The following is an 18,779-nucleotide window of genomic DNA, read 5'->3' on the forward strand; positions in this document are numbered from 1 at the left end:
TTTTTCAAATCAATACTATTCTTTGACAATATATTAGGTTGGGTTGCCTCCTATCATGCTATACCTTTAATCAATACATTGTTTCTATTAAGAAGTGAGATTGTAAAGGAAGCTTTTTATTTATTTATTTATTTATTTATTTATTTATTTATTGAGACGGAGTCTTGCTCTGTCTCCCAGGCTGGAGTGCGGTGGCGCAATCTCGGCTCATTGCAAGCTCCGCCTCCCAGGTTCACACCATTCTCCTGCCTCAGGCTCCCAAGTAGCTGGGACTACAGGCACCCGCCACCACGTCCGGCTAATTTTTTGTATTTTTTTAGTAGAGACGGGGTTTCACTGTGTTCGTTAGGATGGTCTCGATCTCCTGACCTCGTGATCCACCCGCCTCGGCTTCTAAAAGCGCTGGGATTACAGGCGTGAGCCACCGCACCTGGCCAGAAAGTTTATTCTTAAAAACCTACTGAAAACATATTGTAACAAATATAATTTGCTTATTTTGTGGCTGCTTAAACAATCTCTTCTTTACACAGCTGCAATATATAAATGTGTTAACTCAAAATACAGTCTTACCTCCCATCCATAACTGGGGTCTTTCAGGTTTGACCTCTGCTCTCCCACATAAGGCCCAAACTTTTCACCTACTTCGATCTTCCTTTTGGTCCATATTCCTAGTCCTGCTCCAGGCATATTTGACTCTCGAAGTTCAAACTCAGCAGGAATGGGAATATCATCAGGGATGTAGATGGGGGCTTTGTAAGGAGAACCCTCCTTTGGAGTGAATGCTTCACTGGATGTGGCAGGAGAGCATGGCTCTTGAATATTGAGGGAGGGAGTACTGGCTACTCCATCTGCATCTGGCATTTCTTCCAAGGGTATTTCAGGGTAGGTGCCATATACACACTCATTATCTGTGAATAGATAAAAACTTCATGAATTCCTTCTAATATTGAAGAGACAAAATTCCACAGGGGTAGACACCTTACTATGTTGTTCTTTGAAGGCTAAATAGGAAAGACCATTGTTGCGACGTGCCTTCATTAAAATCTTTATTATTCACAGGCCAGGGAGAGGCTAGAGATTATGGCCTCTGTGGTTTATCTGTGGTGAATCCATAAATCAAATGAGCTAATCCTCAATTGTCAATACTTGCATGGGCTAGTTCAATTCATTATCCATCTGGGAAACAATCAGCAACTTCATTAATGGTCTGACTAAAGTACAGACAAGAAGTAAACATGTGTGTAACTACAACCCTCAAACAATCCCAAATTGGGAGCTGACAGGATTCTAAGATATATTAGAAAGTTTTGTCATGCAATGTTATTTGGAATAAATGTAGGAGAGTCATCAAAGATTCCAAAGGCTGCCATGTGCAACAAGGTTTAAATGTGTGTGGCAGGATTATTTATTGGAATATTAATTTGTGTTTTTTCTTTCTCTGTATTTCCTTTCCAATTTTGAACATGTCACCAATCCCTTGGTACTTCCTTGCCTCAGTAACTTATGCAGAGCAGAAAGTTAAAGTTACTTGAAGCCGGTGATGCCTCTGGATATTTGTAAAAGCTAAAATCGTTAAAGAAATTAGGTAAATTTTCCAGCAGGGAAAGAGAGAGGAAGGGTCCCTTGAGATGAACCAAAAAGACAGAATTTCCTCCAGACTGAGAAATGAGGGAGATCAGAAATGCTTTATATGGGGTACTGCTCATCTTCACAGAGCAGCATCTGAGGAGGTGGCAAGCCCTTCAAGCAGACAGCAGGGTTAGGTAGCTAGGAGTTAGGGTACAGGGCACTGAGCACCGAGGCCCTGAGGACTCCCAAAGCAGCACAGCATCATACTTGAAGTAAACGAGTGGACCATGTGAGACCTTAAGACCTCTATGAAACTTGTATGGGGATGGTTATGAAACCAGTCAATGGGGATTTCAGTTGTCTCAAAGCAAATGAACACATGTTTCTTGTCTGCTAGGATTACAAATCAAAAGTCATACCTGATTTATTTGATTCATAGAACTTCAAGGAAAGAACTAAGAAAAATGGGTGAAAATTACAAAGAAACAGACTTCAGTTGAGCTAGTCAAAAGTTAATACTTTGAAAAATTAGCTGGATGTGGTGGTATGCACCTGTAGTCCCAGCTACTTGGGAGGCTGAGGTGGGAGGATTGCTTGAGCTAGAGAAGGCTGCAGTGAGCTATGATTGTTTCACTGCACACCAGCCTGGCAAGACAGTGAAAGCCCCTCTCAAAAAAAAGAAAAAAAAGGTAAAATGGGTTGCCTCCAGCTGCATGATCAGGGTTCTACTATAGCCTGCATAACCATGAGTTAAGGATAATGTGGAGACATTTCAGCATCAAGTTGGTGATTATACTAGGTGACCTTTAAGACACTACCAATCCTGCAGTTCTATAAATTAAAGTCTTCTAAGAGAGTTTATCGGGCTAGAAGATAGAAGACCTTCATTATTCAGATTCATTATTGTAACAAACTATAACACTCATTAGCAATTGCCCATCAAGTAATGACTCCTGTCTCTTAAAGTTTTGTGAAGGGTAAAGTGATAGTACATGCAAAAGTATTGTTTAATGAGGTGCTTGGTTCTTGGTTCAAACACTAAGATAATGCCATTTAAACCAAGCATACAACTGAATTCCAGAACCCAATCTTATACCTATGGGACATAGGTGCTCAACATACAAGCTCATTATCATTCAAGTTCAGCATGTCCAAAATCTTGTACCTTATCATCTGCCCTCAAATTGATTCTCTTGTTCACTTTCCTCTTTCTACTATGAATACTATCTTTTCCTTAATTATCCATGTTTGAGGCTTTAAAATAACATAGCCATTTTCTCTCCTTTATCTTCCAAACTGTTCAGTCACTAAATGCTGTATGTTCTTGCAAGATTCTAACCTTCATCCAATTTTTTCAAATCCACATTTTCACACCTAAATATTTTCACAGTCCTTTAAATGGGTCTCAACCTCCAGCTTCTTTCCACTATCCATCAACACTGAGCCTATTTAACACTGCTGAGTTTACCTTCCTGGCAGACCTATTTTCCTGTTTGACAGCCTTCAATAATCTCCAGTGTCTGCAGGTAAAGTATAAACCTCTTAGGCTTGGACTAAAATCTCTGTCATTTTGAAACCATTCTTCCTTTCCATCTGATTCTCAGTGGTCCTCAAAGGGAACCCCCAAGCTAGAATAAGCTTATTACTCTCTTCTGAGCTCAGTGAGTATTTCTTCTTCCTGCCTGCCACTCCTCTCTCTGCTCCACTGCCCAACAAACTTCTGGCCATCCTCCTGGGTCAAGTTCTAGCTGGTCCTATCACCATCTCATTTAACACTAGTATTCCCTTCCTTGAATTATTACATAATTTCATCCCTCAGTTTGGCAATCAAGTACCATGCATTGCTGCTTAGGGTTTAATGTGTATGACTGTTTAGTTCCCAACTAGGAAATAGGTCTGTGATGGGAGATGTTAGGACTCTCACCTTTTCGGAATTGTCCAAGTGATCCGCATATAGGTGTTTAATGAATACTTGTTAAATATATAATTAATCTAACATATCATTTTATTAAACTATGAATCCAAGTCAATACTTTTTTACCAAGTATAGGAAACTTTTGATCCTACAAAGGACCTTTAAACCTATAGAAATAGAATGTGATGAATCACCAACTTTTCTCCAAACCCAACATCAAAGGAAACAATTTTAATAATTCTGCAAAGAAATATTATCAGAGAAGTATACTTTAAGGTCCAAACATACTCGAAAAGTCCATCTAATTTTATCCTTCAGGGAGGTTTTGCACTTCAACCTCATATTTGAAAGCTCACTAATGGTCTTAGCACATGTAAAAACCTAGAAAAACATCTCTTCAGAACTGTAACACTTACTACTGCAAATGCCAAGTTATTCTGAAAGAGATTTCTCCCCCATTGTTAGAATTGTGTTTTTCTTGAGAAATATAAGTTGTAAAACATTGTGTACTCTGTAAATGTGTCCATGTAAGCAGGAGGAAACCAAAAGGCACCAAAATAAATAGAACAGTATTCCGCCAGTAATTATCTATTAAAGGTCAGTAAAATTTCCCCTACTTCCTCAAAGAGTCAAATCAGTCATACTTTCAGTTTCATGAAAGTGATCTTTAAAAAATGATAGAGGCCAGGTGTGGTGGCTTACGCCTGTAATCCTAGCACTTTGGGAGACCTAGCACTTTTGGGAGGCAGGCGGATTGCCTGAGTTCAAGAGTTCGAAACCAGTCTGGGCAACACGACGAAATCCCATCTCTACCAAAAGTACAAAAAATTAGCCGGGCATGGTGGTGCATGCCTGTAGTCCCAGCACTCTGGAGGCTGAGGCACAAGAATTGCTTGAGCCCAGGAGGCAGAGGATGCAATGAGCTGAGATCACACTATTACACTCCAGCCTGGGCAACACAGTGAGACCCTGTGTCAAAAAAAAAAAAAGGCATAGAGACGACAAGCCCATCTGTGCCCTCCCAATGGCATAGCTTATACAGTGACCTCTGAATTACCCACAAACTCTCCCAATGCATAATCTAAGTGAGTGCATTTAGATTTCTGTTCCTGTGGAGACAAAATATTCACGTGTGCCCAGGCAGCTGCACAGAAGAATTTGAACTTAAAGCCTGAATGCAATTCTGCTTACAATGACAAAAATGTACAATTAAACCTAAAGAACAACTTATATAGGTCAAGCAAATCCACAAGAACTCATGGACCTATTCATCCATATGCAAGCACTAAATAGCCATGCAAGCGCAGGCAATTTGTTTTCAAGCCACTTTTAATCTAGTATCATCCAAATTAAATATTAAAAAGGCTGTGATGACAAAAGTGAAAATATTAAGCTGCTGAGTTTTATGTATTAAAACAAGCAAAAATATTTCAATGTAATCTAGCATTATGAAATTTTCAACAGCAAATGCAGTTTATCATACCACATTGAATATTTGTATAAACCAAAATAAACTAATGCCTCCATATATGTTACTCAAGAGCTAACCAAAAAGCTGCTAAAACATTTCATCTAAATGATAAATTACTTCAATTATCATATCCCCATTAAATCTCTGTTATTGGGAAAAAATTGGTAGATCCTTTCCCTCAGCTATAACTATAGTTAATTAAAGCATTTCTCAGATATCACAATGACAGATTGGGCACACTTACAATAGGTAAGTATCAGGTAAGAAGTGCCATATATATCAGTGGTCCCATAAAGATAAATAACCCTTGTAACTTCTTGGAGCTGAGCTGTCTGCTACTGTAATTTGCTTCATGCATCCTTTAGGCATGCCATTAACTGAGTGAGGAAAGAAAGACAAGCATATTGTTGGATTTGAGACAAATGATTTGGGAAATTGCTCTTGGAAATCAACCTTTTCGATTCAAATTTTAAGTGTTCTAATTTCCTCAGAGACCAAGGGAAAGGCCACATTTTGATTATATTATATTTATTTATATGTGTCTTTGATTAACTACCATAAGTTTCCACTTGAAAAGTATTCCATTTTGAAAACATATCAGAATCTTCAAAGAGAAGAAATTGCAGAAATAATACCAATACTAGTAACTTTCATAGATGTATCTACATTTTCTCATTTTAATGCTCAAAACAATCCAGTGAGAAAATGATGATAAGAATAATCTTCCATTTTGCAGATGTAGGTCCTGATATTCAATAGATCCAAAGTCAGCTGAGACTAGCTGGGTGTCCAAACCCAGTCCTCCCTTTAACTCTTAGGCAACTTGTTTTTTGATCCTTAAAGATATGTTTTAAAGTTTGTTTGTTTTGTCAAAATTGTAGCCACAATATGTGAATAGTTTGGTTTTTGACTTTTTCACTTCATTATAGTTTATTATAATCACTTGCTTTTGTATATTTCACTATTTTCTAAAACTACATTTAATTGCTGTGTAATATTCCATTATGTGAATCCACAATAGCTGAACTATTTCCATGGATTTTATTTATGTTGCTTCTAATTTTCTGATATCATAAATATGAAAATGAGCCTTCCTTAACATAAATTTTTATTTTCATCCATTTCAATTTCCTTAGGTTAGATTCCTATAAGAAAACTTAGTGGGTATTGACAGATCGCTTTTCAGAAAGTGTATCGCAATTTACACTCCTACAAATTATACTGTCAATTATTATTATGTCTTGTTTTTAATGCAGAAAATTATCTATTACTGCTTAATTCACATCTCAGTTGATTACAGAAACTAAATATTCTTATTTGTCATTCAAATTTCTTTATTTGCAAATTGTTCATTGTTTTTTCCCACTTTTAATTAGGCTTTTATGTCTGTCTTATTAATGATAAATAAATTAGCCCTTGGATATCGTATTTTAAATTTTCCCAGTAGACAATTTGCCATTTGGTATTTCAATTTTTTTTAACTTTTATGGAACTAAGTCTATATTTCTTCTGTGATTTTTACATTTTTCTTAGAAAGTCCTTAGCTACAGAAGGGAAAAAAAGATTCTCTTGAATTTTCTTTGAGTTTCATAGTTGCTTTTCTACCAACCTTGGATTACCAATGAGTGATTTACTGCTGAGTGAAAAGCAGAAAAAAAAATTATTTCATTTATTTGAGCGCCTGTGAAAGGCAACCTAGAAAAAAAAAAAATGCCATTTTCACTCGTAATTCTTTGGTTCTTATTTGCAAGCCTGGCCTAAATGCCTTCTCTTTTTGTGGGTTTTATATAACTCACCATTTGTTTCTTTTGGCCTTTCTGTCTAGTTTAACTGCAAAATCTGGGCAGATGCCATTCAAAATCCTGAGTTTCACCATTAATGCCCATCATAATACTTATCACTCAGCATTATCATTCGTGATAGTAACATGAATAATTTTTCTCTCTACTCTTCACATTAGTTCATTGATAGAAAATATTTAGCAACTAAAAAGTTTAATATTTATTAAGAGCATATATACATAGTTTGACTATAAAGTAAGACTGATTTCTGTAGTTATGAAGTAAGAAGTTAATTATTTATACTCAACTGTACACATATATGCATATAATACACACATCCATGTGTATTTGCAATGTGTGTGTAGGGGTGTGTGTGTGTAATAGCTCTCTAATCTTAAAAATAGGCTGAGACAGAAACATGATTTGAGATCTCGGGCAGACTGGTTGAGATCATAACTACATGAAACAACTGCCAAGAGGAGCTCAACTAGGGAATTGAACAGATTAGGTAACTCAGAAATTTAGACATTTCCCCCCATTATATTCCTCATTGCAGTTTTGTAATAAAAACATGAGCAAACTTCAAAGGAAGCTCTGTAGTAAAGGTTAATTGCTACTAAAGAAGAGGGTGGGCCCAAGCACCAGTACTTTGTGCCCAACTTGCAAGCAGACAGGAAGGATTACACGTGGCTGAGAGCAGAGGATGTGTGCCCTGCTCTAGGAGGAGAGCAGGCTCGGCCAAACCTCAAAGCCCCACTAGGGACCTCCTGGTAGGACGTGAGCACATAAGCACAAGTCCATGAGCTGATGCCTGCTAACAGTGTGGCAGGGAAGGGAGGGGGAAGACATCAATTTCCTTACAAAATTAAAACCGGACATGCTCTTCTTCCCTTGTTAGGACAATTCCAGAGCAGTTACAGAGGCATGTGTGTGAGAAAGCAGAGGACTTCGGGAGCCAGCTCTTCTGCACCAGCAACACAGTGAATAAACACGTGCTGGGCTTGGGGAAAAGGGTGGAGCTCAACTAATGCCAGATGCACAAACAGAACAAAGAAGGAGGCTATGAACTGGCCAGCAAAATCTTCTATGGGAATGGCCCCAAGATAATGAAATTTAAGATCCCAACGAAATGAAGAAAGGAAACTAGTAAAAGTAGGGAAAATGAATTTCCAGAAAACTGACTTAAACAAGCTGTAGAGGACTGTAGCAAGGGTGCAGAATTACAGGCTGAGAAACAGAGACATTGAATAGAATGGGAACTGCTGATGGACATAGTCTTTAGCATGTCCCGCTCCAGAGGGCAGTGAGAAGAAAAGAGACTTAAATGGAGTGTCTGGACACTGGGCTGAATCTGTAGAACCCGTGTCTCTAGACACCATTATGTCTGGAAATAATCTATCAACATGGCTTGGCACTGGAAATTTTTTAATGACCCTCTAAGCTTCCTTGCACTTTCAGTATTTGCTACTTCCTTGTATCATGCTATTCCATGTCTTCCTTATGGAACTTTTCCCCCAGTGTTTCCTGAAACTATTTCACTTAAGAGCTGTCAGAAAGACTCAGAATGGAAGTATTGGGAGGCAAGATAGCAAGGGAGATGGCAAAGAGTGTGATATGGATGGAAAGTAAGTGACAAAATCAATGAGCAAACTTTTATTTTTCTCCTGATACTGTGGCATACTGTTGCATGTCCTGTGGCTTTTAAATCTGGTTAAGAGATTTTCTACTCCTCTAGGAATTTCACAGACATTTCACTAAATAAGTATGATTTGGGAATTAAACTAGTAGCTCCTAAGCAATTAAAAACTGGGCTTCGGCCGGGTGCGGTGGCTCAAGCCTGTAATCCCAGCACTTTGGGAGGCCGAGACGGGCGGATCACGAGGTCAGGAGATCGAGACCATCCTGGCGAACACGGTGAAACCCCGTCTCTACTAAAAAAAATACAAAAAACTAGCCGGGCGAGGTGGCGGGCGCCTGTAGTCCCAGCTACACAGGAGACTGAGGCAGGAGAATGGCGTGAACCCAGGAGGCGGAGCTTGCAGTGAGCTGAGATCCGGCCACTGCGCTCCAGCCCCGGCGACAGAGCGAGACTCCGTCTCAAAAAAAAAAAAACAAAAAACAAAAAACTGGGCTTCGCCTCTTCCAAAACTTTCTCTTCAGAGATGGAACTAAGCTTTTGTCAAATGGTAATGGAAATAAATTGCTAGAAAATTCATACTTGAGGTACCAGTAAAGCCATTTGGTATCTGGTTACTGAATCTAAAACAGCGAACGCAGACATTAAAGTTCTGTGAGTACTATTCCAAAGGAAAACATGAGCTGGTTAATGTTTGGCTTATTCTGTTGTTAAGGAGCCACCGTCACCAATATCCACTGGAATGACCAGGTAAGAACAGACTTATCACATATCAGATAGATAGTGTTTCTTTTACATTCTAACTATGTGCCTTGACTTTCTTTTGACAGTACAAATTTTTAAGAGACTTTTGGCAACCTCTGACGGACCCGATGTGCTTGTTTTTCATAAGCTTTCTATGTCCCCAAAGTGGTTTTCCTTCAGATTCATTTAGAGGAAAGTAGAACTGTCCTGAATTCATGCTGCAGCAGACTGGGTGGTTACTCCTCAGGCAATCTGAAATGACCAGAGTACAGCCTTTCAGTATTCCAGCCATATCTACAGTAATTATTTGCCAGCGTATCTAAAAGAAGGCAGGCATTTCCTGTTGCACACAAATGGGACATTCTTATCTAAATTACTGTTTAAACAGGTATTTAAGAAAAGACTATCACAGTCAGGAATTTACTGATGACGGAACACATTAGTTTAGGGCTGGACACATTAGTTGAGGACTAACCATTGTCAAGAAAGGAAGTATATCAGCATCAGGAAGGTATAGAGAATATTTTACAACTCCCATATGGGTCAAGATGGAGGATTGTAAACTATGCCATTTGCATTTGGAGAAAGCAGGAGGGTCACAAGTTCTGGCATGGAGTTGTGCTTGCGTCAATATGTTGCTGAACCCTAGAGTAACCTTGAGAGGCAGAGCCTGAGAGTTGTAGCTGCTTGGGGTCTCTGTTTCCCTATCCATAAAATAAGCACGTTGGACAAGTTCATCCCAGGTCCATTCCACTCAAGCGATCCCAGTTCTACATAGTAAAAACCAGAAGGTGGTCAAAATTTGGTGTACCAAAAGCTTATAAAATGTATTTTCTGGAAAGACACTCTGAGAATTGGTTTGGTCTCTCCCAACATGTAACCTAGGAGAGACTGTGCTCTGGCTGCCTAACCTTGCTCTAACCAGTGAAACTGGAACTTATTCCCAGTAGAGGCTTATAAAACTGGGCTGTTATTCTCACATTAAGTAGACTGCCCTCTGGTGAGGACTGTGGTTTATGTGTGGGCAGAACGTGTGGTTTACTACCTCTAATTTGTTTATGTTGTTGATGGTGGTTTCAAAAGAAAGCTGCATCCCTTCACATGCTAAAGAGTGACCGGATTTACTTCCTTTAAAAAAAAGTGTTTAAAGGTGGGCAGAGACATGAGGGAGCATTAATGTGCCATTGCTAATGGAGGAGCAACTGGGATCCCTGTGACCACAGCTCTGCTTCATTCAGCTCTGCATGTGAAATGAGAGCCCCAACTTGTTTATTATAATTACCTAAGTGTGGCTTGGTGGCTTTTGGCAGAGATCCTTCTTGCCTCCAAAGGAGAGACCAAAACTCAGGAGCTACACGCTAAAGGAAGGAGGGTGGTGTGCATTCTGTAGCAAGGAGGCTATAATTCTAATGTATTCTGGGTGAAAATATTAAAAACAACCCCCAAAAGATGAAGATCAAAAAGGAAATGAGATTGAGATCTACCTTCTACCACATGGCAAACAAAGATAGGCATGTAGGAGAACTGGATAAACAGTGTAAATGTAAGTTCAAATTCATTCTCACAGCTGACTTGATGCAGACCCTTCCCTATTACTACAAAACAGAAGAACTTTCTTACAGCCAGGAGTCTTACATAAAGAAAAGAAAATAATTATGCATGTCTGGCAGAAGAGGGAGTTGTAGCAATGGCTTGCCAGTAAAAAGGAATATGAACGAGCAATAGAACACTAACTCAACCACACTCTTGGTTTGATAAGAAGCAGAGAGTGCCCCAAAAGAATGAAATTTTGTTAGCGTCTCAAAATGTTTTATTTGAAAATGAGCAATGGTCCTTGTTCGTGCAAGGTTTGGTAACTAAAAGACAACAGTAATTTCTCATCTTAAAGTGATTCTGTGAAGAAAATTCCTTGATTTACCTAATTTTAGCTTGAACTCTACCCCATTGCAATTACAGTATCTTCAGTGTTAAACAACTTTAGATGTTGCTAAGGAGTGCAATTTTCTGCTCCCATTCTAAGCTCTAAAGGCCCCCATATTGAGTTTCCCAATACCACATCATATTAAATGTAAAATCATTCAAAACCACAGAGATGAAGAGAATGTCATTGAAAAACATAAAGAAAGGTTTTTTGCTTTTTCTAAGTATGAGAAAACATATATTTTGATTAAAAATGTTTGCAGAAAAATATGAACAGATGTGCTATGTGTATGTGTATACATACACCAAATAGCACTTATAATTTGAGAGGGGGTAATTTCAACATTGCTAAGTGGTAACACAAGCTAGGTATTTAAGGGAATGATATAATATGACAACTTCATAGACTACCAAACTATGTATGGTCTCTGGAAATTGTCACTATCAACATGTACAATAACTAGTAGCATTAGGTGGTCTGTACAGTATCCTTCATGTCTAATTGAGTCACACAGTCTAAGACACTTGATGGGCACCAGGCACTGCCTTCTAATGCGAACTGACTTTAAAAAAAAAAAATGCATTCAGGACCTCTTCTGTATAAATTACTATCGTTTGCAGCAAGAGAGGATTATAAATGTTTGCTGGCAAAAACTAAATTTATTTACAAACTGGGTCTAATTTATTTATGGCTGCAGTACAATCGGCTTTTGTCGAAATATTTATATTATCTGTACTTCTGCCTCACTAAACTCTACCACAATCATAAACACTGTTGAAAAATTATTTGCAGTTAGCAGGATTTAAGCTACCCATTATATCACCAGCTAGTGCCAGTAAACTTTTGCACTGGTTGATAAAGTTTCCTCTGTGGAATAAATATACATTCGACTTTCAAAATCTTTGGTGGGCTCCATACTATGAAAAGTGAAGGATTAAACAGATGTCCCAGACTTCACTAGTTTTGTGTGAATGCTTCAATTGCACATTCCAATTGAAATTTTGTGGATAGACTAGAAAAGTGCACAGATTTAAATCTTTTTCTAGCATTAAAAGAGGAATGTGATGATTGAAGTGTTGAGGTGATAATCTTTGCCAAAGATGCTACTGCTCAGACTTGAATTCATTTACCTATTCCAAAACATTTATTCAATAAATACCACATTGTGCCTGGAGCTGTGCAAGTTGCTAAGGATAGAAATAGAGTTGAATGAGATAAACTGTCTGCCCTCAAGTAGTTTAAAGTTCAGTAGTGAAGACATAGATGGTTAACGTATGTGACAATGAAATAAAATAAGGCCTAAGATGAGGTTAGGAAAAGTGCTGAGTGTTAAAAGAGTTGAGTATAAGTAATTCTGCAGCTGGGCATGCCAGTCTCATAGAACCTGTATCCTTAGGTTCATTAGAACTATATATGTACTAAATCTTTAAAGAAACCTCTTATTTTGATTATTGGTGGAAATGCAGTACCATTCACATTTATTTCTGAGTATCACTAAGCTCTTCATAGTAATGTGAGCATCAGAATATTTTGGGGGGATTATTTACCCTCACGGATGCTTCTAAATAACTCATAAAATGATGAAACATTGCGACAGGTTCTAAAATGACATGCCCCCATTTCCATTACAAAGTAATCCAAGAGAAAACAGCATATAGTAGTGGGTAGTTCGCATTTCAACTAAATACGTATTTCTGCTTGATCTGCTTCACTGAAAAGAGCCCAGAAGTTCTATTGTGAATCAGGTAGGACTGCTGTGATACCAGTGAAATTCCCACCAGTCTACAAATGATCCAAACCACAATATTTATCTTCCAGCTAGAATTGAAAGTTATTCCAAACTGACCAGAGACAGTCCTGGTGGATCTCAGAACAGTGATGTACTCAAAAGAGGACTGGCCAGACCACCCTGGAACTTCCAGTGGCATGGCACCAATCTGGAGTAGGAGTTCTTAGAGAAGTGTCAGTACTATTGTCTTCTGGTGTCTTACACTACCCACCAGATAATGAATTTTTCTCAAATAATATCTACCTATGTCTACAACAGTCAAAGTAACTTAACAAAAAGCCAAAGTAGCAAAATTCATTTTGAGAGCTGTATTTATTTGGTGTGGGAAAAAAGATCTCAAAAAAAGGAGCTTTTCACTCCTCAAGGTGCTTTTTAAAAAAGAATACCCAAAACTCACATATTTGGAGCTTCATATTTAGTAATATACTCATAAAATAATTTGCTGTCCACTTATATCAACATGATATAAAATAACTCTTACTTAGATCCAGGTGCTATTCTCTAGAAAAAAATAATATCTCAGGGTTTTTTTGTGCTTTTACTGATCATTTTATGAATTTATTCTGATAAACCTTCTTTAAATGTTTGTTCTAACAGACTATAGCTATGCTAATTAAGTTAAATAAAATATTCTGGCATCATATTGCTTAAACTTCAGGATAATCAATTGAAATATCTATTTTAATAGCATTGTAGAATCTCAGAGCTAAAGAAAGCAAGAAAAATTTCAATTTATTCATCTAAACACCTAAAATTCTTGCTAACTTAAATATATTGTGGATAAAACCATGTAAATCTATATGAACCATGACTGGTCATGAGAAAAAACTATAAATGTTATAGTTCTATCGAAAGCATGTAACGTTAAGAAAATGCACTGAAGACAGGAAAGATACCTGAAGTCTAAGAATACAGAATGATTTAACAGGCTTTTGCTATTGTTGCTTTGTTGTTTTGTTGCTGTTGTTGTATTAATATGTCTACTTCATTCAACTTTTTAATACTCATCACCCCTATTAAATCTTAACAACTATGATCCAACATATGCCACAAAACATTAATCATTTAGCCAACAAGTCTTCTACATGTAAATCACCATGAGGGGGTCACAAAAAAGAATAAAGTGAAATTGCTGAATTCAAAGGACTTACAATCTTGTTGGGAAGATAAGGCAAATGCCCAGGAGGATTAAACTTATGTAATATAAGGCTGCATTAAATAGAGTCAAGTGAATGGCACAGAAAATGACCTCAATGATCAACTCAAAAAGTGATATTCCGTTTTTTTTTTTTTTTAAGAGAAAACTGAAGTGAATGCTGGCTAGAAATTCTACTTGTGATGAAGGCAGATAATCAAGAGGATTGTGAAACAAAGGGGTATAGACTGTGGCCAAGCCTTGGAGAGGTAATGACTTTTAATTGGATTGAGTTTATCATATTTGCAGAGGTACGGCAGACACAGAAGAAAGGATTAGAGTGATTTCCACTTTCTATTATTTGACATAATGAGAAAACAGAGGGTGGTCCACATCTCTGGTACATATTATGAGCCATAGGAGATGCTTAACATGTCAGGTTTTGGTAGCATTGAACTCTTCTAAATAAACATATTTATTTGGACATAGTTGAGTCAAAACAAGTCACCTGGAAAAAAGGTTACAGGTCATTAATTTGCATAGTACAAAGGATTTATGAATTTTTAAATTAACCCTCCTGGATCTCGACACCATTTCAAAGAGTAGGGCATATCTGCCATTTTCTTCAAAGTTTAGTTAGCTTAAAGGGTCAAATGAAAATGCTTGGCTGACGAAAAGCCAGCTGAGCCAATTTGCTTTTTTCTGATGGAAAAGAAGTATATTACAAATTTTTCCAAGAAACAGCATTATATACATCAGGTCAAATATACACACAAAACAAATGAGCAAATAACTGCAACAAAGTTGCATGAATATTTGGTGAGTCACAAAAAGATCATGCACTCTCCAAATTCAAGACAGCCCAAGTATGAAAGATGATTAAAGCATCCCTCCACCAAAACTCCACTAGATTATAAGGGGATGAGGGCAGGGAGGATGGGTGCCTGATTCACTGCCGAATCCCCATGATCCAGCAATGTTTCTAGCTCATTACAATAATTCAGTATGATTTTGTTGACTTGAAAACATCAGCCAAAGCAAGCCAATTTTACTGGAATTGGCTGGTACCTTTTTCTCTTTCTCTAAATTGGGAAGTTCAAACATAAATGTTCAAAAGGCATCACACAAATTGTGTCCTTAGTCTGCTTAAAGGTACGGTAAAAATGCCCCACTGAAGAAAACGAAAATGACTACTAAATTTACACATACTCGTACGTGCACACAAACACACACTCCAAATGCTCAAGATACTGATAGATTAACGACCGAACACAATCAGTTCAGAGTTTATATCATGTCCTCTTCACACTGCAACCTCTTCAAACAAATTTGCTTTTTAAAAAAAAAAAAAAAAAAAAAAAAAGGCCGGGCACGGTGGCTCAAGCCTGTAATCCCAGCACTTTGGGAGGCCGAGACGGGCGGATTACGAGGTCAGGAGATCGAGACCATCCTGGATGACACGGTGAAACCCCGTCTCTACTAAAAAATACAAAAAACTAGCCGGGCGAGGTGGCGGGCGCCTGTAGTCCCAGCTACTCGGGAGGCTGAGGCAGGAGAATGGCGTAAACCCGGGAGGCGGAGCTTGCAGTGAGCTGAGATCCGGCCACTGCACTCCAGCCTGGGCGGCAGAGCGAGACTCCGTCTCAAAAAAAAAAAAAAAAAAGGAATAAAAAACAAACAAAAAGTATCTGCATGGATAATACATATTTATGTCCTTTTCTCAAGACTTTTACTAAGTTCTTCAGGAAGAAGAATAGTAAACCAGTACCAAACATTACCAACTAAATTTGTTTCTACCAACATTTGCAGCAGCACCTGCCATGAATTAACCATACCTTGTAGATTGTAAAACATAAGCTTCATGAGGATAGGGACCCTGTGTGTTTTCTTCACTGGTGCCTTTGCAGCACCAAGTGTATTGTCTGGTACACAGTAAATGTTCAATGAACAAATAAATACAAAAATGAGAGAATACAGAAATGAGCCTTAAGGAGTTCAGAAACTATAGAAGCTATCCCCAAACCAGGCTGTGCCTCTGAATTCCATATGAAGCTTATTTTTAAAAATACCAATGATATGGCGTTTCTAGAATTAGTGATAAAGAAGTCTTACTGACCTGATAGAATTATTTTTCATAATATCTGCAGCTTCCTGTTCTATAGTATCAGTTTACAGTATCAAAAGAAATTCAAATAATCTATAAACCATAGATCCAAGCCAATTCCTTTTTAAACCAGAAGAACACAATGGGTTCAAGTCCACCAAACAAGTTATATAACCCCAGAAAATTCCCTTAATGTATTTGAGCCTCGGTTTCTTTATCCATATTTGATGCTGTCATATATGGTAGCCAGGAGTCATATATGACAATGGAGCACATGACTTGTGGCTATTTCCAATTGAGATGTGCTGTAAGTTTTAAAAATACAAATCAGATTTCAAGCACTTGATACCACAAGTAAAATATCTTATTGATAATTTTTGTCTATTGATTACATGCTGAAATAATATAATTTTGGACACATTATGCTAAATAAAACATATTCGTAAAATTTATTTTACCTGTTTTGTTTTACCTGCTTTAATGTGGCTACTAGAAATTTTAAAATTACTATGTGGCTCACATTTGTATTTCCAGAAGATGACACTGGTTCTCAAAATATGACACCAAATTGTATTAAGAATCAGAAGAGGCCAGGCACAGTGGCTCACGCCTGTAATCCCAGCACTTTGGGAGGCCCAGGTGGGTGGATGACTTGAGGCCTGGAGTTCGAGACCAGCATGACAAACATAGTGAAACCTGTCACTACAAAAAATATAAAATAAAATACAAAAACTAGCTGGGTGTAGTGGTGCATGCCTGTAATCTCAGCTACTCAGGAGGCTGAGGCAGGAGAATTGCATGAACCCAGGAGACAGATGTTGCAGTGAGCTGAGATCATGCCACTGCACTCCAGCCTGGTGACAGAGTGAGACTTCATCTCAAAAAAAAAAAAAGAATCAGAGTAAGTGATGCTGTTGAGCATCTTTTGTAAGCTTTAGAGAAATATACAAATGCCAAAAGTTATTAAGTTAAGTGACAGATCTAAAATGTCATTGTCTTTCAGGTCTACCTGCACTCAGATAGCAAAAGACTATGAAATGGTTCATGAACAATTCATTCTCCATCACTCCCCTATTAATAAATCTCTCAATAAACACTTGTTGAAACCAAATGTAAAACAAGATCAACATAGTCAATGGCATGGTACAAAAAGATGAGCTAATTCCACAACACTCCCCTGGCATAGTTTCTGTAATGATGTAGGAAACAGCCTGGGCTAAACAACGTTGGAAGAAGGTTTACATTTGAAAGAGGCATTATTGGTCAATGAACAATGAGCAATATTTGGTGATAGAGGATGAAAACCTATTCCATTATTTCAGCCCAAAGTGCAGGATATGAGGGAAGTCATAAGATTAACCTCTTTCCCTATGTCTTGGATAACGCAGTTCAATTCCTCCCACAAATATCCCATTCCATCACTTCAAAAACAATGTGTGCCTTGAAACACGTGGCAAAGAAAAGAATATGAAGAACTTTCTTGATGCTCTTCCATTGCGATGGTGCAGTTGGTGAACCTCCAAAAACACCTCCTAAGTCTTAGCTGACGAATGAACATGAGACAGATATTCCCAGAGTGTGTATACATGACATGACCTTGGTAACATTCTCAAGAGTTGTAAATCCATTTAGGTTCAGAGATGGGCAAACCCCACCCACCATTCTCCCAAAGTTCTATTATATGAAAGTGAGGAGTAGAAAGGATTCCTTTGGGGGTAAAAAGGTTGAATTGTCATGGGCAGCTCATTCTGACCTTTTACCAGGTCATGCCTCTAGATATTTTATGAATATTAATTGATGTATTACTGCAATGTAAGGCAGTTGCTAACCTAACATTCCAGCCTTTGTTCCAAGGCTTGTATGATTTTCTTCCAGGCCGTTGATTTTGGAGTGGCTGTGTAATCCTACTGAACTGCCAGCAAAGAGTGATCAATCAAGACTTTGAAAGCTTCTGGTTCATCCCAATACCTGGGATGAGCTTTGATAAATAATATTCTTGGGACTGTGTGAAATTTACATTGTAGAAGTAGTGAAATACATGTGGAAACATGGCTGGCTATTGTCTTTGTTATTTATTTATATTTAAACAAAATCTTTTGTTTGCAACAAATCCTCACTTGGTCCAAGATTATTATGCTGTAAACTCAAGTCATTACATTTCTATATGCATGAACATTAGTGCTCTCTCTATGGATTTAAAGATTGTCACTCATTTATACACATTTGGATGCACATACGTAATAATATAAATAGAAAAATATTCTACATCCCATTTTAAAAATCTGGATAAAGGGATTGAAGAACATATCATACACTTGTTCGTGGATGAGTACTAAATTTATTTTCCAATAAAACTTCATCCTGGGTCATCAAGATTGACATTTACTTTAGAAAAATATAAGAGGGTTAGAGTTCTTCAACCTTCTTCACAAAAATCAGCCACATCTTTCTGAGGACCTCACAAAGTTCTTTTGTGACTGGTCACAGTCAATGTGCCCATCTATTTTGTATATCCTGTGGAATGCGACTTCTCTGTGTTGTTTTCATTGTCAGTCTTCTGATCTTCTTCTCCATTTCTCTGCTGCCTGGTAAGGGCCTCCTACTGTTCTGAGAGCTGTAGAGGGAGCAGCGAGCAAGACCAACAATACTCCTGCTCCTGTGAACCTTACTGCCTGATGGGTAAAGGGGGAAACTAAACCAACACACACATAGAG

General features: G+C 37.9%; 1 protein-coding gene and 1 long non-coding RNA gene across 8 annotated transcripts in view; one reads left to right on the top strand and one right to left on the bottom strand.

Moving 5' to 3' along the window:
* LOC105466009 (MDS1 and EVI1 complex locus) overlaps positions 1–18,779 on the bottom strand; it is a 591,474-nt gene that overhangs the window by 296,406 nt on the left and 276,289 nt on the right. For all 7 annotated transcript variants that reach the window (XR_003014483.2, XM_011714761.3, XM_011714750.2 and 4 more), the window contains exon 2: positions 571–908. Coding sequence is in view for 6 of the 7 variants with exons in the window: in XM_011714761.3 (XP_011713063.1) it covers positions 571–908 (338 nt within the window). In the remaining variant the exon portion in view is untranslated. The remainder of the gene's footprint in view (positions 1–570; positions 909–18,779) is intronic.
* On the top strand, positions 8,885–18,121 carry LOC105466037 (uncharacterized). Its single transcript, XR_977924.3, has 3 exons — positions 8,885–9,122; positions 14,125–14,230; positions 17,941–18,121. It is a non-coding gene; the product is annotated as an uncharacterized lncRNA (long non-coding RNA).

This window comes from Macaca nemestrina, chromosome 2 (genome assembly GCF_043159975.1).
Source record: "Macaca nemestrina isolate mMacNem1 chromosome 2, mMacNem.hap1, whole genome shotgun sequence".
Classification (NCBI taxonomy): domain Eukaryota; kingdom Metazoa; phylum Chordata; class Mammalia; order Primates; family Cercopithecidae; genus Macaca; species Macaca nemestrina.